The sequence below is a fragment of the Podarcis raffonei genome, chromosome 16, assembly GCF_027172205.1.
Source record: "Podarcis raffonei isolate rPodRaf1 chromosome 16, rPodRaf1.pri, whole genome shotgun sequence".
In the NCBI taxonomy this organism is placed as follows: Eukaryota; Metazoa; Chordata; class Lepidosauria; order Squamata; family Lacertidae; genus Podarcis; species Podarcis raffonei.
The window spans coordinates 2,204,300-2,229,313 of record NC_070617.1 but is presented as its reverse complement, the minus strand read 5'-3'; the positions used below and the strand labels follow the sequence as shown (position 1 = coordinate 2,229,313).

Here is a 25,014-nt window from a genome sequence, read left to right as displayed (position 1 = left end):
GAAACCAGCCCTGAGTGCTCACTGGAAGGACAGATCCTGAAGCTGAGGCTCCAAGACTTTGGCCACCTCATGAGAAGAGAAGACCCAGATGCCAACATGGAGCATGAAAGATGGAGGGCACAAGGAGAAGGGGACGACAGAGGACAAGATGGTTGGACAGTGCTCTCAAAGCTACCAGCATGAGTTTGACCAAACTGCGGGAGGCAGTGGAAGACAGGAGGGCCTGGCGTGCTCTGATCCAGGGGGTCACAAGGAGTCGGACCCGACTAAACAACAACAAATTATTCCTTACTTTTGCCTCCCCCTCCTTTTCTGATGCATCTCAATCCACTCACCCACTGTTCTTCCTGATCCATCTCCACCTGTCCATCCATCCATCCATCCATCCATCCATCCATCCATCCATCCTCCTCCTTGATTCATCTTCATCCAGCCACCCATTCTCCTTCCTCATCTATCTCCACGTATCCACCCACCCATTTCTTACAACTCCCCTCCTTTCCTTCCAGACCCCCCACCCACCCACTCCTTGAAGAACCATCTGTCAGTTGAGGTTAATACGTCATGCATCTGACCAAGTCGTTTCCTTAGTTCATGAAAACATCTGCCACGATCAATTCCTTTGCCGCCCAAGTGCCGCGAAAACCCTTTGCTGCATTTTAGGAAAAGTGAGGGATGTAGGCATTCAGAAAGACAGACTCGCAGCTCCCCGCTTCCACCTCAGGGCCTGGCTTCACCTCTACGTGGCCAGACGGATTCAAGGACACAATGGAGCCTGGCACCACATAAGACTCCACGGCTTCTCTGCTTGGGGCTGCGGAGGCCCCTGAACATTCCCAGCTGCTGCACAGGGTCGCACAAGGGGGAGCGCACGGATCTGCATTGGCTGGGATGGTGGGCAGCTCGCATGGAGCAGAAGACACCTCCACACTGGGAGCGGCGCAGAGCTCTTCACAGGCACTGCAAGTTGACGCGGGCGCTGGTGCGCTTTCGGCCTCGCACAACGGCGTGCAAACAGGTGGCGGGAGGCAGGGCTGCTTGGACTGGTACGACACAGCCGAACATTGATCTGCACATGGATCTCCACAGGTTGGGGCGCATGCGCCTCCACTGTCAGTTGCGCACTGCGGCACACCAATGGGTGGAGGCAGGCAGGGCTGTCTGCACTGGTACGCCATGCTGGTGGGTGTTTGAGGTTTGCTGGAAAAGCAAAGAGAGAAAAAGAAACCTTCCAGTTATGATACTTGGTAATTATAATCATTATCCCCGTAGCATGGCAGACAAAGGACAATTTGCAAGGCGAAACCACAGCTTTGATGTCGGGCTGGAGTCTGGGTGAGACATAAGAGCTCTCCGAAACTTACGAGCTACTTGCTAACTTATGAATTGCATATTCTTTTGGGGAGTCAAAAGAAGAAGAAAAAAGTGTCCTTCTGCTATTTGGAATGAGATGGGGTGGCCTTTTATACAATCCCTACTTTTCCCGAGGAAGCAGGAGAAGGAAGCGTAGGGAAAACATCTGGAGAAGTGTGCATGCACACGAAAGCTCATACCAATAACAAACTTAGTTGGTCTCTAAGGTGCTACTGGAAGGATTTTTATTTTTTATTTTGGGGGAAACAAAGTATTTGTAAGTTCGGAACCCCAGGACAGGTTGGGGGCAGAGGACATACCTAGTTCTTACGTTACTTTATTAAGTCACACTATACATTGAAAGCATTGTAAACAGACATGCTTTCCCTGAGATAATCCTGGGAGCTGTAGTTTGTTAAGAGGGCTGAGAGTTGCTATTCCTCTCCCAGAGCTAGAGTTCCCAGAGCGCCTGGTGAAGAGGGATTCGTTGTGAAACCACACTAGAAATTGCAGCTCTGGGAGGGAAATGGGGGAAAACCATGAGTGAATAATAATAATAATAATAATAATAATAATAATAATAATAATAATAATATATTATTTATACCCCACCCATCTGGCTGGGTTTCCCCAGCCACTCTGGGCGACTTCCAACAGAACACTAAAATACAATAACTTATTAAACATTAAAAGCTTCCCTGAACAGGGCTGCCTTCAGATGTCTTCTAAAAGTTTGGTAGTTGTTTTTCTCTTTGACATCTGGTGGGAGGGCGTTCCACAGGGCGGGTGCCACCACCAAGAAGGCCCTCTGCCTGGTTCCCTGTAACCTCGCTTCTCGCAGTGAGGGAACCACCAGAAGGCCGTTGGAGCTGGACCTCAGTTTCCGGGCAGAACGATGGGGGTGGAGACGCTCCTTCAGGTATACTGGACCGAGGCTGTTTAGGGTATCATTGTGCTTCAATGTATGCCTGTTGGATCAGGCCAATGGCCCATCTTGCCCAGCATCCTGTTCTCACAGCGGTCAACCAGACCCTGTGGGTAACCTGCAAGCAGAACTTGAGCACAAGAATATCTCCCGTCTCCTGCGGTTTCCTGTAAGTGGTGTTCAGATTGCTGCCTTTATCTCTGGAAACAGAGCACAGACATTGTGGCCAGTAGCTGCTGGTTGCCCTTATCCTCCATGAATTTGTCCCATCCTCTCTTAAGGCCATAGGGGTTGATGGCCATCACTGCCTCTTGTGGGAGCAACCATGCGCTGTGTGAAGCAGTCCTTTCCTTTGCCTGTCCCGAATCTTCCCACAATTCAGATTAAATGGATGTCCATGCGTTCCAGTAGTAGTAGTAGTAAGGCAAAGGTAAAGGAACCCCTGACCATTAGGTCCAGTCAGAGACGACTCTGGGGTTGCGGCGCTCATCTCGCTTTACTGGCCGAGGGAGCCGGCATTTGTCCTCAGATGGCTTCCAGGTCATGTGGCCAGCATGACTAAGCCGCTTCTGGCGAACCAGAGCAGCGCACGGAAACGCCGTTTACCTTCCCGCTGGAGCGGTACCTATTTATCTACTTGCACTTTGATGTGCTTTCAAACTGCTAGGTTGGCAGGAGCAGGGACTGAGCAACGGGAGCTCACCCCATCGCGGGGATTCGAACCGCCGACCTTCCAATCGGCAAGCCCTAGGCTCTGTGGTTTAGACCACAGCGCCACCCGCGTTTGCATAATAATAATAATAATAATTTATTTCTACTCCACCCATCTGGCTGGGCTTCCGCAGCCACTCTGGGCGGCTTCCAACAAAAGAGTAAAAATACATTAAAACATCAATCATTAACAACTTCCCTAAACATGGCTGCCTTCAGATGTCTTCTAAATGCCATATAGTTGTTTATTTCTTTGACATCTGATGGGAGGGCGTTCTAGGGGGAATAGCTCTTCTCTAACCACTTTCTCCATGTCATGCATAGTTGTGTGTACTTCTGTCATGTTGCCTCCCACTCGCCTTTTGCTTTGGCCGAATTTTATCAGCATGGATGTGGGTGGCGCTGTGGGTTAAACCACACAGCCTAGGACTTGCTGATCAGAAGGTCGGCAGTTCGAATCACAGTGACGGGGTGAGCTTCCGTTGCTCGGTCCCTGCTCCTGCCAACCTAGCAGTTCGAAAGCACTAAATGCAAGTAGATAAATAGGTACCGCTTTGGTGGGAGGGTAAACTGCATTTCTGTGCGCTGCTCTGGTTTGCCAGAAGCGGCTTAGTCCTGCTGGCCACATGACCCGGAAGCTGTACACCGGCTCCCTCGGCCAATAAAGCGAGATGAGCGCCGCAACCCCAGGAGCAGGGACCGAGTAACGGGAGCTCACCCCGTTGCGAGGATTCAAACCGCTGACTTTCTGATCGGCATGCCCTAGGCTCTGTGGTTTAGACCACAGCTCCACAATTCTAGGGTTCTATGAAAGGAACGCACAGCCCACATGGGGGAACGACCCCCAAACGCTATTGGAGAAATGCAATGTTTCGTTTTGCCCTGTCTTCTGCTCTGCAAAATGTTGCAATAGGCTCAAGGTGGGGAGATGCTCGCAGCATCTCAAACAACCTTTGGGAACAGATTTCAAGTCATTCTCTCCCTCTCTCTCCTTCTCTCCTCCTCTCCCCACCCCATCTCTCTCTCTCTTAAAAATTCCCTCCCTGTTTGGTACGCTTCCAATAATATTAGCAATAATTCAACAGGGGACTTACCCAACTTTCCAAGCGCTGGCAAGGAACGATGCCAACGACGAGAGGGGCTAGTCGAGAGGCGTGGTGAGCTGGGAGCTCTTTTTTATACAGCTGGTGTAGGAACCAGGACTGCAAGGATGTCTCAAGTCTGCTCCGCCTACACCTCTCTTAATGGATTATATTAGGCTAATTATGAACTGTGGCAGCAACAGGCTGAGATGCCCCTTCTCTACACCCTGTGACTCCCGCAGAATATAAATTTGAATCACTCCAACCTGTTATTTTCTGGTGAATGTGATCCGGGAAAATATTGAAGTGTGACACTCAGGGAAACAGACCAGGAACCTATGATTAGGGATGAATTAAGCCATCAATTTCAGCTTCTTTCAGTTTTCCTCTTTTTAGATATATATAAAACATCACCATTGATTTATTAGTTGCCTTCTAAACTGATGTCTCAATGTGATTTATTCACAAGATAATTAAAAACAAGTGCATTTAAAACAAGGTCAAAACCCTTGAAAGTGGATAGTCACAGGGGAAGCCTGTCAGAACAAAAATGTATTTGGTTGTTTCTGGAAAGCTTCCAATCTTAGTCATTTCTTCACAATGACACACCAGTGATTTTCCTTAAAAAGTACTCATGAAAATTCACCAGGATTTGGGTGTGAACTCCTGATACACACATTTTGCCTGCATTTTTGCCTTATATTCACATGTTTTGCACATTGCATGTTATTTTCATTTCTCTCTCTCTCTCTCTCTCTCTCTCTCTCTCTCTCTCTCTGTTGTACACATTGTTTGCCCGGGGAACTACATTACAAAATTCAGATACGTTGCAAATTTCAAAGGAGGGCTCTGTCTAGGTTCACATATTGCTTCAGAAAATTTGAAATTGCTAAGTGTGCCTTTCAAAACATTATTATTATTAATTCAAATTATATGCCGCCCTTTATCAAAAGATCCCAGGGTGGTGTACACCATTAAGAACACATGAACCAAATTGAATATCTCTTCAGTCTCCATCTGCGATATCACCTGATTTCTCTTTCCTAGTTGATCTTGTTGACTCCATGAGTTGTTGTCCAAATGGGAGTCCTGCTCAGTGTAGACCTGTTGATATGAATGGGCATGATTCACTCATTTCAATGGGTCTACTCTGAGCAGGAACAATGCTGGATAACAACCTTAAGCTTTAGGTAGTCACAAATGAAGACCCTCATGATTTGGAGCTGAATTGCCTAGTCTAGTGAGCTGCCTGGGATAAGATAATCTGTCAGAATCATATTAAGAGCATAAGAAGACCCCAGCTGGATCAGAGCAATGATGCATCTAGTCTGAGGGTAGCCAATGTGGTATCTTCTAGATGCTGTTGGACTCTAACCAGCCCTAGTCAGCAGGCCCTTGGTCAGAGTGAAGTTGGAAGTTCAGTTCCAACAACATATTGAGGATAACATATTGTCTATCCTCAATCTAGCCTAAAGTCCTGTTTCTAAAAGAGGCCTAGAAGACCTCTCTGGGCGGCCCTCAAAGAGATATCTCTGATTTCTCAGAGATAGACAGCATCTGTACACATAGGCTGTCTCTATCATGAACAATATGACCATAAGGAGAGCATTGCTGGATCAGAGTAAGGGGCCATCTAATTATCCAAGTGGACTTCTAAATGGAGAGGCTACTAGCCATATGGCAATGTTCTACCTTCACTGTTTGAGGCAGCATGTTACCAGGATCACAAGCGGGGAGAGATGCTTTTGCACTTGGCTCCTGTTTGCCAGCTCCCCCTTGGGGCCTCTGGTTGGCCATTGTGAAACTAGGATGCTGGACTAGATGGGACTCCTTCGGCCTGATCCAACAGAGTTATTTTGTGATGCCCACTCATGTTTCTCCACAACTGCTATTTAGGATCATGGTACCTTTCGTTCTGGGACGCGGGTGGCGCTGTGGTCTAAACCACTGAGCCTCTTGGGCTTGCCGATCAGAAGGTCGGCAGTTCGAATCCCTGCGATGGGGTGAGCTCCCGTTGCTCGGTCCCTGCTCCTGCCCACCTAGCAGTTCAAAAGCACGTCAAAGTGCAAGTAGATAAATAGGTCCCACTCCGGCAGGAAGGTAAACGGTGTTTCCGTGTGCTGCTCTGGTTCACCAGAAGCGGCTTAGTCCTGCTGGCCACATGACCCGGAAGCTGGACGCCGGCTCCCTTGGCCAGTAAAGCGAGATGTGCGCTGCAACCCCAGAGTCGGCCATGACTGGACCTAATGGTCAGGGGTCCCTTTACCTTTAATGTGGCCTATATGGTGGATGGAGAATGTTTAGTGGAGAAGTGCAATTTTCACAGTTTTCGGCGTGACTTAGCAATCTCTCCCTGTTCACAGGCAGCACCAGATTTAGGGCGGTGCAAGCAGTTCATATGCTGCTGGACTACAACTCCCATATGCCTGGCAATAGCTGGCTGTGGATGATGGGAGTTGGAGTCTAACAGTGTCCATATGGCCTAATGGTCTGGGGTCCCTTTACCTTTACCCATATAAGTTATTAGGTACACAAAGGGAGGACCGTTCCGGTGGGAAGGTAAATGGCGTTTCCGTGCGCTGCTCTGGTTCGCCAGAAGCGGCTTAGTCATGCTGGCCTCATGACCCGGAAAAAACTGTCTGCGGACAAATGTTTGATTGATTGATATACAGTGGTACCTCGGCTTAAGTACTTAATTCGTTCCGGAGGTCCGTACTTAACCTGAAACTGTTCTTAACCTGAAGCACCACTTTAGCTAATGGGGCCTCCTGCTGCTGCCACGCCGCCAGAGCACAATTTCTGTTCTCAACCTGAAGCAAAGTTCTTAACCTGAAGCACTATTTCTGGGTTAGTGGAGTATGTAACCTGAGGTACCACTGTATTTATTTATTCATTTCATGTATATATGGATAGACCCACTATTTTCCCCATTAGAAATCCTTAACAGGAAGTGCTATGAACACTTCCTGTTTGAGCTCTAGGTGGACTTTTGACCTATGGCTCAGCTCTGTGATGGAACTGCTAAAGCAGCCCTTTCCAGGCCCACGCCGAGTGATTTGTCCCCTGAAATGCACTGGTGATGTCAGAGTCACACACCCAGCCTTTTCCACCTTCTTTATTGTTCCTTGAACAAGGTGAAAGGGTAAGCACTTAAGACGTGCATTTCCTTCTAAGGTGACATGCTGTCATCATGGTTTCCTGTCACACAAGTTATGTTTGGTTGTGATGGGAATGAATTAATTCCAATTACGGGATTTCTCAACTCTTCTCACGGGGAATGACAGGCGATCAACATCAATGATTTAGGCGAGGTGAAACGCCTTCATGAAGGGACGAGGACATTGGATGTTGATGGTGGGTGGGTTGATGGGGGATGACTGGATGGTTGAGTGATGGTTGACGATGGGTTGACTATGGATGCTGTTGTGGCTGTTGACAGTGAGTGAGTTTGTACACGTAGTCGAAGATGAGAAATGAGAAGCTTGGGAATTTGATAGCTTGTCCAATAGTCAGGTGTAGCCTTATTAGACTTTACCGAGTGGTGGGGTCTGCGTTGCTCCCGGGAGGGAGGAAGGAAGTCAAATGACACCAAGGTTGATTCAGAGAAAGAGTTTGTTCTGCTCTCTGGATAGCAGAAGGCACTTGCGTGGTCAGTCCACAGCAAGTCCAAAGAAATGAGAAATTTCATGCAGTATATATATCCTCCAGATGATGAAATCTGTAATCCAACAACAACTGGAGACTTATGGGCTAGTCAGTCCCCACATACATGATACTGAGCTAGGGGGACAAATGCTCTTGTGTGTTGGTTACAACACAGAAGATAATCATCTGAATAAGGCTACACATAACTGTATACGTGAATGGTCTGATGAGCATGCGTGTAGTGGTTTGGCCTTCACACACCCTGGTTTCTCTACACCAAAGGATGCGGGTGGCACTGTGGTCTAAAACACTGAGCCTCTTGCGCTTGCCAATCAGAAGGTTGGCAGTTCAAATCCCAGTGCCAGGGTAAGCTCCCGTTGCTCTGCCCCACCTCTTACCAACCTAGCAATTCGACAGCACGCCACTGCAAGTAGATAAATAGGTACCACTGTGGCGGGAAGGTAAATGGTGTTTCCATGTGCTCTGGTTTCCATCATGACAGAAGCGGTTTAGTCCTGCTGGCCACATGACCTGGAAAGCTGTCTGTGGACAAATGCCAGTTCCCTCGGCCTGAAAGTGAGATGAGCACTGTAATCCCATAGTGTCAGTATCCAGTCTCTTAGGGCTTCTCTGCCAGAAGTATCTTGGGAAATCAGGGCTTGATTTTGCTAATGTGCAAATAATGATGTCTATTCTTGGTGCACAGGGCCATGTACACAGCAATTGTGATGGGCAAACTCTGTCCAGACACCTTATTCAAAGTCTCTTGTAAAAGATGTTGCAAGGTGAATGTGTGATTGATCTTTGATACTCTTATACTGGACTGTATGGAATTTGTTTATTTATTTAGCCTTTAATAGAGATGGAGAATCTGTAGCCATCTAGATGTTGCTGCCCTACGTCTTCCATCAGCATCATCACCTCTGACCATGGACCACGCTGACTGGGGTTGATAATAATAATAATAATAATAATAATAATAATAATAATAATAAATGTATTATTTATACCCCGCCCATCTGGCTGTGTTTCCTTAGGCTCTCAGGGCGGCTTCCAAAAGAGCATTATTAGTAAAAAAGTGACAACATCAAACATTAAAAGCTTCCCTAAACAGGACTGCCTTCAGATGTCTTCTAAATGTCAGATAGTTGTTTATTTCCTTGACATCAGATGGGAGGGCGTTCCACAGGGCGGGCGCCACCACTGAGAAAGTTCTCTGCCTGGTTCCCTGTCACCTCGCTTCTCACAGTGAGGGAACTGCCAGAAGGCCCTCGGAGCTGGACCTCGTGTCCAAGCTGGACCTCAGTGTCCAGCAATGTCCACCTCCTTAGATGCAGAAGGTCCCAGGTTCAATCCCTGATGTCTCCAGGTAGGACTAGAAAACCTACCCTCCCTGAAATCCCGGGGTGCTGCTGCCAGACTGTGCAGACAGTACTGAGCTATCTGGACCAGTGGCCTGAGTGTAAGGCATCTTTCTATGTTCCATCTAAGAATGCTTCCTCAGCCCTGATTTAAAAACAACAACAGCCCCATCCTCTTATAATTGTGTTTGGGTATGCAGATGGTAAGGGACGCGGGTGGCGCTGTGGGTAAAACCTCAGCGCCTAGGACTTGCCGATCACATGGTCGGTGGTTCGAATCCCCACGGCGGGGTGCTCTCCCGTCGTTCGGTCCCAGTGCCTGCCAACCTAGCAGTTCGAAAGCACCCCTGGGTGCAAGTAGATAAATAGGGACCGCTTACCAGCGGGAAGGTAAACGGCGTTTCCGTGTGCGGCTCTGGTTGGCCAGAGCAGCGATGTCACGCTGGCCACGTGACCCGGAAGTGTCTCCGGACAGCGCTGGCCCCCGGCCTCTTGAGTGAGATGGGCGCACAACCCTAGAGTCTGTCAAGACTGGCCCGTACGGGCAGGGGTACCTTTACCTTTTACCTTTATGCAGATGGTGTGCCAATCTAATTCTGATAGTTGACGACTGAGGCCCAGTCATCAGGGTCTCAAACTAAGCAGGGTAACTAAACTATCAATGACTACCGGCGTATTAGGCGACTGGGCATATAAGACAACCCCCCAGATTGGCAGCTGTCAATTTGGGGGGTCGACTTATACACCCAGTCTTATATGCGGCAGCTTTGCTGAGCAGCAGCAGTGGGCGGCGGGCTCCACTCTGCGCCGGGAGGAAGCTGCAAAGCGAAGCCGGGTTAGCATCGCTGGCCAGCTTCGCCGGGTGGCTTCCTCCCAGCACGGAGCCCGCCGCCCACTGCTGCTGACCAGCGAACCCATACCCGGCGTATAAGATGACCCCCGACTTTTTAGAGGATTTTCCGGGGTTATATGCCAGAATCTACATTAAGTCTCTCTCTCTCTCTCTCTCTCTCTCTCTCTCTCTCTCTCTCTCTCTCTTTCTCTGCCTCAGAGCCCTCTGGAGGCAGGTTTATGTTATGCATTCTAAAGACCAGGTCGGACCAACTTTCCATACAGAATGGGCTGCAAGAGGACTTTGACACGGAACCTGCGGGTCGCACACTGCCTTGGTGTGTGCCAAAATTTGACACCCACCTCTCGTCCTCGAGCTGCGGTCCCAAAGCCAGCCAAGCAAGGCCTAAGCAGGGGGCACAAGGCTCTGGCAGGGTCCTAGAGCCCTGCTACTCCATTCTAAAGCTGAACAAGCAGTAACCAGGCTTTGAGAAGGAGTCAGGAAGGCTCTAGGACCCTGTCAGAGCCCTTGCGCCTCCTTCCCAAAACCCAGGGCTTCACTTCCTCTCTGACTTTTGGATGGCAGCGGGGGGGGGGGGAGTATCAAATGTGACCGAGAGCCGTTTAAAAATGTTGTTCTTAGGCTGTGCTTTGAGCCACCCTGCTATAGACACTTGGTTGGATAAAATATATTCTCCATAGTAAATTTCTAGCATTTGTAGCATTTGTAAGTAAAGGTGAAGGGAGCCCTGACCATTAGGTCCAGTTGCGGACGACTCTGGGGTTGCGGCGCTCATCTCGCTTTATTGGCCGAGGGAGCCGGCGTACAGCTTCCGGGTCATGTGGCCAGCAGGACTAAGCCGCTTCTGGCGAACCAGAGCAGCGCACGGAAACGCCGTTTACCTTCCCGCCGGAGCGGTACCTATTTATCTACTTGCGCTTTGACGTGCTTTCGAACTGCTAGGTTGGCAGGAGCAGGGACTGAGCAACGGGAGCTCACCCCGTCGCGGGGATTCGAACCGCTGACCTTCTGATCGGCAAGTCCTAGGCTCTGTGGCTTAACCCACAGTGCCACCCACGTCCCTTCTTGTAGCATTTGTAGAATGAAGTAAAATCCACAGGCACTACTCTTTGGAGGGTGAGAAACTAATGGGTCCCAACTCCTTCAGGGTTGTCTCCAGATGATTTTTACTCAAAGCAGACCCATTGAAATGAATGAACCTAACTTAATAACGTCTATTGACTTCAACCAGTCTAGCATTAGACTAGCATTGGATATAGCATGCAGTGCTTTAGTTTGCCCCGAAAATTTAAGCAGACCCCCAGGCACAGTGGCATAGCGTTGGTTGCTAGTGCCCTGGGCAAGGCAAGTATCTTCTGCCCAGTCCGCCGATAAGCTGGAATGAAGGGGCAATAGCTCAGTGACCTACCTGAGTGGCAGACCTGGTGCCCTCTGAGTGTCAAATATAGTGGAGAGTGGGACAGGGGATTGGGTGGAAGCAGGTATTTTTCTAAAACCCATGCAGAGGGCGCCTTAGCAACCGACCGTTGCCAAAATCCACTCCCGAGTCCGCCTGCACAAACATTGGAAGATTTTCTGTCTGAGGGGGAGGGCGCCCTGTTTTTTAATTTACTATTACTGCTTTTTCTTTTCAATTTTTGGCCCCCGAAGAATTTTGTGCCCAGGGCAACCGCCCCGGAGGCCCCACCCTTGCTACGCCACTGTCCATGCATCAAGATCCAGAGTGTTGTAGTGGTTAGTCCTGGACTCAGCCATGAAGTTTCCTGAGTGTGACCTTGGGCCAGTCCCTGCCTCTTTTAGCCTGCGGGGAGAACCATGGGTACATGGGTGCAGAATGCTGCAGCGAGGCTCCTCACGGGGTCTCTGCCATGGGAGCATATTCAGCAAGTGCTTTTCCAGCTGCACTGGCTCCCGGTGGAGTACAGGGTCATGTTCAAGGTGCTGGTTTTGACCTTTAAAGCACTTCACGGCCTAGGACCCTCGTACCTATGGGGCCGCCTCTTCCGGTATGCCCCACGGAGAGCCTCAAGATCCATAAAGAGCAACACCCTAGTGGTCCCGGGCCCTAAGGAAGTCAGATTAGCCTCAACCAGAGCCAGGGCCTTTTCAGCACTGGCTCCTGCCTGGTGGAATGCTCCGTCTCATGAGACCAGGGCCCTGCAGGATCTGATTTCTTTCCGCAGGGCCTGTCAGACAGAGTTGTTCCGCCTGGCCTTTGGCTTGGAATCAACTTGATCCCCCCCCTTTCCTTTTTCATTTCTCCTTCTGTGATGGAACTCCTATTTGGGGACTTCCCTGGCTTTTTTCTGGCCCATGTAGGACCAGTCTGGATAGTTGGCCTTGGTGAAGACTTGATGTATTCATCCCCAAAAAAGTTTTTGAGTTTCCACTGAAATGAGGCTGCATTTTAATGTTGTATTTTAATCTTGTTTTTTAAGCTGTATTCTAATCAATTGCTTTTATATTTGGTGTTAGCCGTCCTGAGCCTGGTCTTGGCTGGGGAGGGCGGGGTATAAATATAATTTATTATTATTATTATTATTATTAGTAGTAGTAGTAGTAGTAGTAGTAGTAGTATTACCATCTCCAGCTCCTTAGAGAGAAAGGTGGGGGGTATAAATGCAACAAGCAAACATTTTGGGTGTCAGGGATTGGCTGGATGAGGAGGAGTGATGGAAGCCACCTGACCCCTGGGAGCCCGTCTCCCCTGGGAAAACTTAGAGGGATAGGACTGGGGTGCTGGCTCCTGGGGGTGGGAAACCGGTCGCACCCCAGAGGAGGGGACAAGCTGAGAAGTACTGGAGGCCAGGAGCTTGAAGGATGATGAAGAGGAGGAAACAGTTGCCCCAGGACAGGGCAGGGGCAGGAGTTAGACTTGGAAGCTCTCCCACAGACCCCCTCTGACAGCTTCTCCGCTGACAGCATGCAAGTCCACCACAGAGCCAGTGTGGTGTAGTGGTTAAGAGCGGTGGACTCGTAATCTGGTGTACCGGGTTCACTTCCCTGCTCCTCCACCTGCAGCTGCTGGGTGACCTTGGGCTAGTCACACTTCTCTGAAGTCTCTCAGCCCCACTCACCCCACAGAGTGTTTGTTGTGGGGGAGGAAGGGAAAGGAGAATGTTAGCCGCCTTGAGACTCTTTCGGGTAGTTATAAAGCGGGATATCAAATCCAAACTCCTCCTCCTCCTCCCCAGAATGAGGCGTTTATTGCATGTTGCTGAGCAGAGAGGGTCCTTTGAAGCTCACCATAGACAGAGGGAGGAGCCTGGAAAAGAGGGCCAGGAGTGAAGGGGGAATTACAAGCCAGGCCGGGCAATTGCTTCATCTAGACAGGAGCAACCCTTAGCAGTTTCCGCGTGTTCTGTGTTCTGCTCCCTCAATAAATAAACTAACTGTAAGTCAGCCAAGCGTTGCACTCTCTTTCTCTGACCTATGAATGACCTGCTCTCCTTGTCAGCTCCCTGACCTTGGGCCAGTCACTGCCTCTCACCCGAACCTCCCTCACAGGGCTGTTGTGAGGATGAAATTGAAGAGAGGAAGAACCAGGCATGCTGCCTTGAGCTCCTTGGAGAATAAGTGGCGTGGCGTTTGCCCACCTAGGTGTGTGACATCATACTGGGTTCATAAGGGAAGGGTTAACTAAATCCGCTCCACTTCACAGTGGGGAGGAGTTACTGTGGACCGCGTGGCCAACCACTCCCCACCAGGGGCGGGGGACTTTGTCCCCCGTTGCCTGGGGGATCCCAGCCACGTCAGAGCCCGTCCAGCCAATCCGCTGGCTGGGGGTGGGGGCGTGGCCAGGGGCGTGGCCGGAGGAGTGAGCCAGAGGACTTCCTCTTTGGCTCGCTTCCTCAATCACCCTATTTTGCAGGTTAGGCAATATCCTTGCTATGGACTTTGGTTGGTCGCCTTGGTTGTCCGAGGGGCCTGGTAGGAATTTTTCCACTTGGCAAATTGGCACTGGACACTTGGTTTTCGCCTACCTTGTAGCAATCGTCACAACTTTGTTAGGGTTGCGGTTAGGCATTGTTTGACCTTGTGGGGGGGAGGGGAGGTGTGGCCATCACCTGCCCCTCCATGCTTAAGGGTATTCCGTTAAAGGAATCCGGGGGTGTTGATCTAGTCTGAAGCCCGGCTGGGGGGCTAAGGCCTTGACACGACCCCGACGGGAACACCAGGGGGAGCTTGAGTTGATCCGCATTGACAGGGCTCCCCCTATCTGTGGCTTACCCTTACTGGACTTCCTGCACAATGGGCAGGAGTCAGATATAGTCAGGTCCAATCAATGCCTAAGCCAATACCGCTCACATTCTGTAATTTCAATAAAGTTGTGGCCAAAATTTGCCCAATAACATAAACCTAATATCTGTGTTCTTGTGTGAGTTATTTCCAACGAGGGGGTGGCTGCGGGGTCTCGACACGCAATTGTAAAATGACTAACCAATGGGAACCCAAGGTAGAGTTAGGGTGGTTTAGAAGACAGTCGGAGGTTTGGAAGAGACAGGGAAGAAAAGTCTGTGGGTTGGGCTAGTCTGGAGTGAGAGAAATTGTTAAGAGGAGTCAGTCAAACAGTTGAGATAATCAGTCAGGTATAGGCCGGTAAAGATACTGACAGGGATATTATCTGAGAAACCATAAAATTGTTAATGTTTGTAGAATAAACTTGGGGGGGGGTGTTTTTTGGTTCACTTTTAACAACTGTCTGGACTCAGTGTTTTACCCGAGAGTAACGGGATGGTGGCAGTGGGGAAGCGAGCGCAGTGGTGGCACAGGGATCAATAGACCGTTAAACACCCGGGGACCCTGTGTGATCGCCACAGGTGGGTTATGAATGTAACAAATCAATAAAAATAAAAGCTCTTGACGCGACAAAGAATAGCAGAACGCAACAACGTAGATGTCTTTATATTTGCTCTTTATTGCTGTCTATCTAACATGGAAGTTCTGTGTGTTTCCCACCACCAAAGAATATTCATAGCCCCTCGCTCTTTCTCCAAGCCAGATGTGATATCTTGGGGAAGATCGTTACTTGTACATCGAGATTCAGGGCATCTAGAGGAGAGGAGAGCAGAGAACGTGGACCAAGGAAGACTTGAGGAAGGAGGTGTCATCCAGTCTCGGAAGGGAGCTCTGCAAAAGCTGGACTGCGGGGATTCAAATCAGGATCTGACCTTGTGGCCACTTAGCATTTCTTGACGTTGCATTGCCCCATGTTGATGGAAGGACAGGCCTTCACACAGGTTTGGTCAGAGCACACGGTGACGCAGGGGTTCCCGCACTTTGTGGCACATGTCTTCACCCCGCTACAGGGGTCGGCGCACTTAGTAGCACAGGGAGTGACGCTCACGTTTCCGCAGGCGTCCTGGCAGACGGTGGCGCACGCGCCCCCAGTTGGGGCTGGGATGGGAGCCACGCAAACAGCCCCGCAGGGATCCTGGCACACAGAAGCGCACTGACCCTTGCTCGGGGCCACGCAGATGGAGCCGCCAGAGGTGGTGCACACCGTGCTGCATGAGCCGGAGCTCTGCTGCGGGGTCACACAGACGGAGCTGCAGGGACCCTGGCAGACGGTGGCGCACTGGGGCTGCTGCGGTGTCACACAGACGGAGCCACATGGGCCCTGGCAGACGGTCGAGCACTGACCCTGGCCTTGTGACACACAGACGGACCCACCGGGGGTGGCGCATATGGTCGGCCCCTGGTTCTGCAGGGGGGTCACCGAGATGGAGCCGCAAGGACCCTGGCAGACGGTGGCGCACTGGGGCTGCTGTGGAGTGACGCAGATGGAGCCTCCTGGAGTGGCACACACAGTGGCACATTTAGGAGTGCAGGCATCTGCGCAAGATGACTGAGATGGGGTCACGCAGACAGCGCCTCCAGGAGTTGCACACACGGTGGCACTCTTAGTCTTCACGCAGGAAGGAGGAGGAAGGCAGGGTTGCTTGCACTGGTAAGACATCTTGTTGGGGAGGTTTTAAGCTCTGGAAGAGAAATAAATCATAAGAACAAAGGAGGAACCCGCTGAATCAGGCCAGTGGCCCACCTAGTCCAGCTTCCTGGTGTCACAGTGTCCAAATCCCACCAGAACCTGTAAAATCTAGGTAGACTGCCTCTGGAGCTGGAGGTTCCATGAGAGAATAGGAAGAACGTAGTGGATGTGGAGCCTGTGGCCCTCCAGACGCTACTCAACGATAGCTCCCATCGTCCCTGACCATTGGCCGTGCCAATGGGGGATGGTGGGGTTTAGACTCCAAGAACATTGGCTGGTGGAAGGTATAGTCCAATAACATTTTGAGGGCCACAGATCCCACATCCCTGATATAAAGACTGCAAGTCAGATTATCCTCCACCAGGGCTAGGGCCTTCTCAGTGATGGCTCCGACCTGGTGGAATGCTCTGTCCCATGAGACCAGGGCCCTGCAGGATTTAACCTCCTTCTGCAGGGCCTGTAAGACAGAGCTATTCCGCCTGGCTTTCAATTTGAACTTAGCCTGATCTTTTATTCCCCTTCCTTTCCTCCTCCTCCCCTTTTTATGAAGATTACCCTCTCTGGGATCACACAGCTAATTCTCCCCTGGTCTCCTCGCTGGCCCAAATAGGACTAATTTAGCCAGCTAGCCCTGGTGATCATCTAATATTTATTGGATGGATTTCCCCCCTAAATTGATTTTTGATTTTATTGTTATTTACGCTTTATACCGTATTTTATGCTAGTTTTTTTGTAGCATCAATTGTTTTGAATTTGTTGTTAGCCACCCTGAGCCCGGTTTTCTGAACTGGGAAGGGCAGATTATAAATAAAAAATTATTATATTATTTATCATTAAGCTCTCTGATTCAATAGTTCCCTGCAGTTCTTGTCCAGTTCTCACTGAGCAGTGTTGAACTCGACCCTGCTGTGACATCACAGCTGCTTAGCCAATGACAGGGATCTTGACTCCTTTGTTTGTAAAGACACACAACGACACCGAAGGAGATAAGCCAATGGTTCCAGCCAGGAGCACAGAGTTTGGGAAGAGTGTTGTGATAGTGGAGACATCAGAGGTTATTGTGGGGGAAGAAAATTACACATCATACAGATGGGCCTTTAGCTATGTAAATCATAACCAGCAGCAGAGCAACTGTTAATTATAGTGTCTAGGGCTGAACATCTGCTTCTAACAAGTTCTTACGAATGCTGAGTACATTGCCAGTTGTTCCTTGAAAGTTGCCCCATAGCTCTTAAAGGGTATGGGAGATGCCTTTCGACCGCAAGTGGGTGTCCATAGATGTTGTTCAACACAGTCTGGGTGTATCACAACCTCATTTTTAAATGGATGGGGGTTGGGGCCACTCTGATGCACACAAACCAGTTTGCTCAAGGTGACCTTAACTAAATGCTGCGTTGTCTCAAAGGAGATTATGGCACCTCCTCAAGTCCCTTTGCAAAATAATAATAATGAGAGGCTCTAGTTAAGTGTTGGAGGAGACTCTTGAGAGTCCTGTGGACTGCAAGAAGATCAAACCTCTCCATTCTGAAGGAAATCAGCCCTGAGTGCTCACTGGAAGGACAGATCGTGAAGCTGAGGCTCCAAGACTTTGGCCACCTCAGGAGAAGAGAAGACTCCCTGGAAAAGACCCTGATGTTGGGAAAGATGGAGGGTAAAAGGAGAAGGGGACGATGGAGGACGAGATGGTGGGACAGAGTTCTTGAAGCTACCAGCATGAGTTTGACCAAACTGTGGGAGGCAGTGGAAGACAGAGGGGCCTGGCGTGCTCTGGTCCAGGGAGTCACGAAGAGGTGGACACAACTAAACGACTAAACAACAACAAAGTCAATGTAGCTAATATGAGACTTGAGATGGACCTCTACCTCAGGCCCTAAAAATATTGTTGGGCTGCAACTCCCATCAGCCCCAGCCAAAATGGCCAATGACCATACATGATCGGAGGTGCAGCCTGGCAACATCTGCCTATATACTGAAATTCTCCTGGAACACAGAAACCCTGCAGGATGTGACATCAGTCATGGACTTCCTCTTTCCCAGAATGCCATTTTCAGTTCCCCTTCCTTTATGGTTCCCACGTTGTGCTTGAAAGTGCATGGGCAAAGGGGACTGAAATGACAGAAGCCATCATGGTGGCTGCATAAGATTGCCAGTGGGCAAGGGAATGGGTCTTCAGGGCCCCTCCATCCTCCTTGCCCTTCTCTCACTCAGAGGAACATCAGAGGAACCTGGCTGCTGGATCAGACCAATCAAGAACTTTTTGGGGATGAAAACATCAAATCTTCACCAAGGCTAGCTATCCAGACTGGTCCTACATGGGCCAGAAAAAAGCCAGGGAAGTCCCCAAATAGGAGTTCCATCACAGAAGGAGAAAGGAAAGAGGGGAAGGGGATCAAGTTGATTCCAAGCTGAAGGCCAGGAGGAACAACTCTGTCTTACAGGCCCTGCGGAAAGAAATCAGATCCTGCAGGGCTCTGGTCTCATGAGACAGAGCGTTCCACCAAGTACTGAAAAGGCCCTGGCTCTGGTTGAGGCTAATCTGACTTCCTTAGGGCCTGGGACCACTAGGGTGTTATTATTTATGGACATTAAGGTCCATAAATAGTCTACCATATCCTGTTCTCACTGTGGCCATCCAGATGCCACAAGCAGGACCTGAGTGCAAGAGCAACTCTCTCTCCCTGTTTGTGATTCCCTGCAACTGGTGTCCAGAGACATCCTGCCTCTGACCGGAGGGAGAACGCAGCCCTTCCGTCTAGCAGATATTGTCAGCCTTATGCCTCTGTGAATTTGCCTAATCCTGCAAGACGAACCATCAGCAGATACAGAGTACATTATGCAAATGAGGAAAATTTTTATGAGTGCGTGTTTAATTTGCATAATTTTAACAGGGCGTTCAGCTTCTGTTGTCCCAGAATTTTGAACGGCTGTGGTGCAGCCTTGCAAAATTCCACAATTCATTGCTGATGGACATATATTCAATGTGCGTGTTAGCACAAGCCTGGGATGCGCCTTGCATGTGGAAGTGTCATTGCTCAGAGGCAGAACACCAGCTTCTCTTGCAGAAGGTACCATTTTTAGTCTCTGCACATCTCTAGGTAGGGCTGGGGGGAGGGATCCTTGCCTGAAATCTTGGAGTGTTGCTGCCAGTTTGGATTTGAGTTTGGATTTGATATCCCGCTTTATCACTACCCGAAGGAGTCTCAAAGCGGCTAACATTCTCCTTTCCCTTCCTCCCCCACAACAAACACTCTGTGAGGTGAGTGGGGCTGAGAGACTTCAGAGAAGTGTGACTGGCCCAAGGTCACCCAGCAGCTGCATGTGGAGGAGCGGGAAAGCGAACCCGGTTCCCCAGATTACGAGACTACCGCTCTTAACCACTACACCACACTGGCTCTCTTTCCAGTTGGTGTGGACAGTACGGAGCTAGATGGACCACCTGTCTGACTTGGCATAAATCAGCTTCTGTGTACCTTTGTAACCTGTAGCTTACTAGTGGAGCGCATTTCCCCCCCAATGGTCCCCAATTCAATGGCACCTCCAACTTAAAAGATCAAACAGCTGATGACAATAAAGACTTCTCTGTCTCTCCGAGACCCCAGAGAGCCTCTGCTGGTCACAGTAGACCAGCGGTTCTCAACCTGTGGGTCCCCAAATGTTGTTGGACTACCACTCCCCTCATCCCTGAGCTCTGGTCTTGCTAGCAAGGGGTGATGGGAGTTGTAGTTCAACAACATCTGGGGACCCACAGGTTGAGAAAGGTTGCAGTAGACTATTCTGAACTGGGCTTGGTAGTAGACAGCTTCCTGTTTTGCCTCTGCTGTCAACACAAGAGCATCAGAAACTGCACTAGATCCACGGATCCTATCATCTATACTGATGGGTAGTGGATCTCCAGGATTTCAAGCAGGGGGTCTCTTCTAGTCTTACTTGGAGATGCTGAGGATCGGATCTGGGACCTTAAGCGTGTAATTCACAGAGTCATAGAAGTGTAGAGTTGGGGTCCCATCTAGTCCCACCCCCTGCAATACAGGAATCTCAGCTCAAGCATCCATGACAGATGGCCACCCAACCTCTGCTTCAAAACCTGCAAGGAAGGAGAGCCCACAACATCCCGAGAGACTCCGTTGCGAGAAAGTTTAGTTGGTATCTCCTTTCTCCTAACTTGAAGCCATTGGCTCACGTCCTCCCCTCCAGAGCAGGAGAAAACGAGCTCGCTCCATTCAGATGCTCCACCACTGAATTATGGCCACATGAAAAGTATCTGCTGGATGTGGCCCAGCACCCTGCTGGATGTGGCCCAGCACCCTGTTTTCACAGTGGCCAAACAGATGCCCATGGCAACCAGATCGAGAGTGTAACAGCCCTGAGGTTCTCAGCAACTGGTAATCAGAAACATACACTCTCTGATAAAGCTCCTTCCCTTTCAATGCATGTTTGAAACATCCTCATAGACAACCAGCATGCTTTGGCAGAAGGTCTCCCTGACACTCCTCCTTTCTGTATGGGTTGGCCATATTGCAATATGGTGGATAGGGACAGTGTCTTCCACTGGAAACAGCTTAAGTTACGGGTGCAGGCCAGGCTGTGTGACACACATAGCTTTGCTCTCTCCCACACTGTTGTCACTGCTTGTTCACTGTTCTATCTAAGCTTCTGCCACGACCTCATCGCAACTGTTGCCCAAGGCATCTGCCCCACTCTGCCTTATGGTAGAGATGGTCGCAGACAGCTAATGGACAGTTTTGTATGGAGGATTCATTCAGACTAGACCCTATCTGCAGTCTGAAGTGGTATAAAGGCATCCTGGCCTCCGCTTGGTGAACTTCAACAAGAGGAGAAGCCACCAACCGTATTTCTGAACTTGTTGGGTTTGAACACTAAGATTTGTCAATGGTGGGTTGTTGTTTTCTGTATTAATTTTTTTTAAATTGAGCTTTGAGCTTTGAGCAGTTGGAAGAGCACCATATAAATAATCTATTTGAATGAGTGAGTGAGTGAGTGAATAAATAAATAAATAAATAAATAAATAAATAAATAAATAATATTTGGGACAGCCTCAAACGTCTATTTAAATGGGCAAACAAATACTGAACAATCATAGAACCAACAGCATAGTGAAGCAACAGGAAGAACTTTCTGACTGTAGGAGCTGTTTGGCAGGGAAATGGTCTCCCCTAGGAAGTTGTGGACTCTCCTTCCTTGCAGGTTTTTAAGCAGAGGTCAGGGATGCTTTAGCTGAGATCTCTGCATTGCGACGGATTGGATGAACCCATCCCCGGCGGTCCCTTTTAACTCTACAATTCTATGATTCTATAATACTACTTTTCCAACAAAGATCAAAAATTGGGGTGGCCCAAACTGTTAAGTAATGTGGATGAGGAATGACTGTTGTTGGGCCAAGTCTCCCATCAGCCCCAGTTGGCTTGGCCAGTAGTCAGGGACGATGGGAGTTGTAGTTGAACCATGTTCTTGGTGTCCAACTCCAATCAGCCCTAGTTGGCATGGTCAATGGTCAGGGATGATGGGAGTTATAGTCCAGCAGGACCTGGAGCTTCTGCGTCCCTGCAGTAAAGGATGTTCTCTGAAGTGCTCTTACTGCCTATTGTAATTTAGAACCCATTATTCCACCCTCCTGCTCCTACTCCCTGTTATTATTCCTATTTTTTACCATGCCACCAAGGTGTCGGCTGCTAATCCCATGTTTAAGAGAAGCCACTTACACCTCCACTGAAGAGAGAGCTGCTGATGGTATCGCCACCATCAGGCATTCTCCTTCTACCTCTCTTGTTCTCTGATCTCCTTCCTTACGTCTTCCTTACGTCTTGGCTCTCTCGCCCTCCTGGCACTTCTTCACTCCTCTGTAATTCTCCTCTGTTGCCACTCATTTATTTTAAGAAATTGCCTCCTCTGAAATGAAGGCAGGGAAGTCCCCCAAAGGCAGCACCTTGAACAGAATGGCCAAAATCTCATTGGCTGTCGTAAACCATCCCCGAAGCCATCGGCGGAAATTGCCACCTTTGGTACTACTAATTTTCCCTCCAAGTGGGGAATAAAACCCAATAACCAAAAGAATGCTGTAATAAGCTTGGCTGTAGCCTAAAATCGTTTGTTAAGAGCGTAAGAGAGACGGGCTCTTCCATGAGAGCAAGAGAGATCCCAAGATACTCACCACGGTAGATGACAAGAGCAGGATGATCCAAGAGTCCAAGTTGAGTTTGGTGGACACACCGAGCCGGCCGCCTCTTTTATATGACTTCCAAGAGGCAAGATCCCGGAAAGATGGTGCCCCGAGGGATGGGAAGCTTGTTAAGAGCACCCAAAGCTCGCCCCACCTAGTCATCTCCAAATTGCTGACAGCCCTCATTAGGTTGAATGGAATCCTCCTAACATGAGCGGAAGGACTTTGGAAATGAGAAGGCTGGGTCACGTGAAGCTGGTTGGACCCACATGGAAGTGGGAAAACAAAGAACGGGGATAAATTGTTTATTTTAAGGAACTAAATATGGATAGATGGATGAATGGATGGATGAATCCTCACATCTGCTGCTGTCCTCACATCCATTCTTTAGGCCCTGAGTCACACAGTATGGAAAACCACCCTATTCCTTGGGATGCAATTTGGACCGCCAAACCATTCCTTGGTACTGATCACAAGCTCAAAAGTTCAGAACAGGCATATTTAACCTCTTCAGACCCACTTTTAACCCATCTGCAGACCCATGGCTTCATCTTTCACCATATATCTACATGGCAGCTGTGTTCCTGTTATGACCCATGTTGGACCAGGCTGTGATCCACTAGCAGCTTGAAGACCACTGGTCCCAACGTGTGGATGGAGGTCTACCAGGGGAGAACCCAGGTCCATCAAGATCTAAGAGAGAGAGTTGGCCTCTTCTCCAGAAGCAAAATGCAGGGGAAGGGCTGTAGCTCAGGGGTGGAGCATGCAGAAAGTTCAATCCCTAGTGGAGCCGGGAATGTCAGAATGAGAGCCAGAGGGGACATCAGGAAGGAGGGCGACAAAGCCACTTCCACACTACAGAGGAGGTGGGGTTGTGGGCGTCACGGCCCCACCACGCACTGGGCGGCTGGAGCCCAGCCCTCACTGATTGGGGGGATCCCCGGCAGTGTCACCCCCTGGCCAGCCAATTGGCTGGCTCTGGCGGCGTGGCCTGCCCTATTTAAGGCAGGACATAGCTGGGGATCTCCCTCTTTGCTGCTCATCAGCTGTTCCTGCTTTTCCCACCCTCCTGCCCTACAAGGTTTTTGTTCCTTGACCTTGCTATGGACCTTGGTTGGTCGCCGTTGAGGGGCCTGGTAGGAATTTTTCCACTTGGCAAATTGGTTCCAGCCTTTTGCCTACCTTGTTGCAAATCACCACAACTTTCTTGGTATTGGCGGTTAGGCATTGGTATTGTTCTGTAGATGGAAGAGGGGAGGTAGCGCCATCACCTGCCCCACATATTGAAGGGTAGTCTATTAAAGGACTCTGGGGCGTGGCCCTGTCCGAAGCCCGGGGAGGTGAGGGCCTAAGGCATGCCTCCAGTCGGTGACCCCGGGGGAGTTCCTAGTTGATGTGCATCAGCAGAACTCCCCCTCCTGGTGGTTAACCCTTCCCAGACTTCAAGCGAACGGGCTGAAGTCAGATAGTCGGTTAGGACCAATGCCTAAGCCAATACCGCTCATCACCTGTAACCAATAAAGTTGTGGCCTTATTTCGCCCATTAACCTTAATAATTGTGTCATGTGCCATTATTTCCACTGGGGGGGCAGGAACTCGCCACGCAAAAGAGGCTGTCAGACTGAGTGACAGAGTATAGTTTCAGGAAGAAGGAGGGAAAGTGGTGCCAGGCAGGGGCCTATGAAGGGGGGTGAGTGAGGTGCGGTCCGCCCTGGGTGTCACCCTGATGAGGTGTGTGTGACAAAATGGCGGGCGGCACTTGTCACCGCAGGGCCTGCAGCGTGCATGAGGCATGAGTCTTGGTGCCCGCAGGCTCCGCACTGTCCGCCTGCTGCCTTCCCCCCAGCTGTAGGGCGACTGAGGCCCTACTATGCGCCCCGTCTCTATGGCCACCGTGCACCCCGTCTCATCCTGTATGGGTGCCACATGCCCTGACTCGTCCCTATGGGTGCCAGGCCCCCGAGGCATGCGGCGCCCATAGGGATGGCACTGGACGGCACGTCATGGGGTTCACGGCATCAATAATAATAATAATAATAATAATAATAATAATAATAATAATAATAATTATTATTTGTAGCCTGCCCATCTGGCTGGGTTTCCCCAGCCACTCTGGGCGGCTTCCACAGAGACCAAAAATACACTAAAATGTCACACATTAAAAACGTCCCTGAACAGGGCTGCCTTAAGATGTCTTCTGAATGTCAGGTAGTTGTTTATCTCTTTGACATCTGATGGGAGGGCGTTCTACAGGGTGGGTGCCACTACTGAGAAGGCCCTCTGCCTGGTTCCCTGTAGGTTTGCTTCTTGCAAGGAGGGAACCGCCAGAAGGCCCTCGGAGCTGGACCTCAGCGTCCGGGCAGAACGATGGGGGTGGAGACACTCCTTCAGGTATACTGGGCCAAGGCACGGATGCCACGTTCAAAAAGATCTTTCCAGAATTCCCAGTTCTTGATCTCATCGTGAGCTGTTAACATTTTGGTGGAATGCAATGTTGTCATGATCACCTGGAGAGAGATAAAATGAGATTTATTGTGTTTTAATAAATGGGTTCTGAGTCATTATTGTTACCTTTGGAGCCAAGGAGGACAGCTCAGTCAATCTGGGAGGGTGAGGTGCCTGGGATGGAATTCTGCCCAGTCACCTCCGAAGAGGATAAACAATGAAAATGGGAAGGAGTTCCATTGCCCTTTCATCTTTCCAATTAATTAATGGCGGATGCCGCGTGAGTCAATAAATGTCTTCTTCCTCCTCTTTTGTTTTCCCTCAGCTGAACAAAAGCTACCAAGATCTGTCCTTCTGCTTCACCCCTTGGCAGGATTTGAACCCGTCCTGCGATGATATCTGATGGGAATGTGGTCTATGTGCAAGCACTCAAAACAGGTACTGCCTCTCCCTGGGAACGGTGCTCCTTAAA

General features: G+C 49.8%; 2 protein-coding genes across 2 annotated transcripts; both read right to left on the bottom strand.

Moving 5' to 3' along the window:
- Positions 1-543: 543 nt before the first annotated feature.
- LOC128404347 (proline-rich protein 9-like) lies at positions 544-1,191 on the bottom strand. Its single transcript, XM_053369869.1, has one exon. The coding sequence runs from the start codon at positions 1,176-1,178 to the stop codon at positions 660-662; it is 519 nt and encodes a 172-aa protein (XP_053225844.1). The 5' UTR covers positions 1,179-1,191; the 3' UTR covers positions 544-659.
- A 13,700-nt stretch (positions 1,192-14,891) lies between these two features.
- Positions 14,892-15,898, bottom strand: LOC128404183 (keratin-associated protein 9-1-like). Its single transcript, XM_053369617.1, has one exon. It carries the CDS (start codon positions 15,887-15,889, stop codon positions 15,113-15,115), a length of 777 nt encoding a protein of 258 aa, XP_053225592.1. The 5' UTR covers positions 15,890-15,898; the 3' UTR covers positions 14,892-15,112.
- Positions 15,899-25,014: the final 9,116 nt, after the last annotated feature.

What these genes read in the sequence shown, in the direction of transcription:
- LOC128404347 (XM_053369869.1), bottom strand. Translation starts at nt 1,178, where the DNA reads ATGGCGTACCAGTGCAGACAGCCCTGCCTGCCTCCACCCATTGGTGTG.
- LOC128404183 (XM_053369617.1), bottom strand. Translation starts at nt 15,889, where the DNA reads ATGTCTTACCAGTGCAAGCAACCCTGCCTTCCTCCTCCTTCCTGCGTG.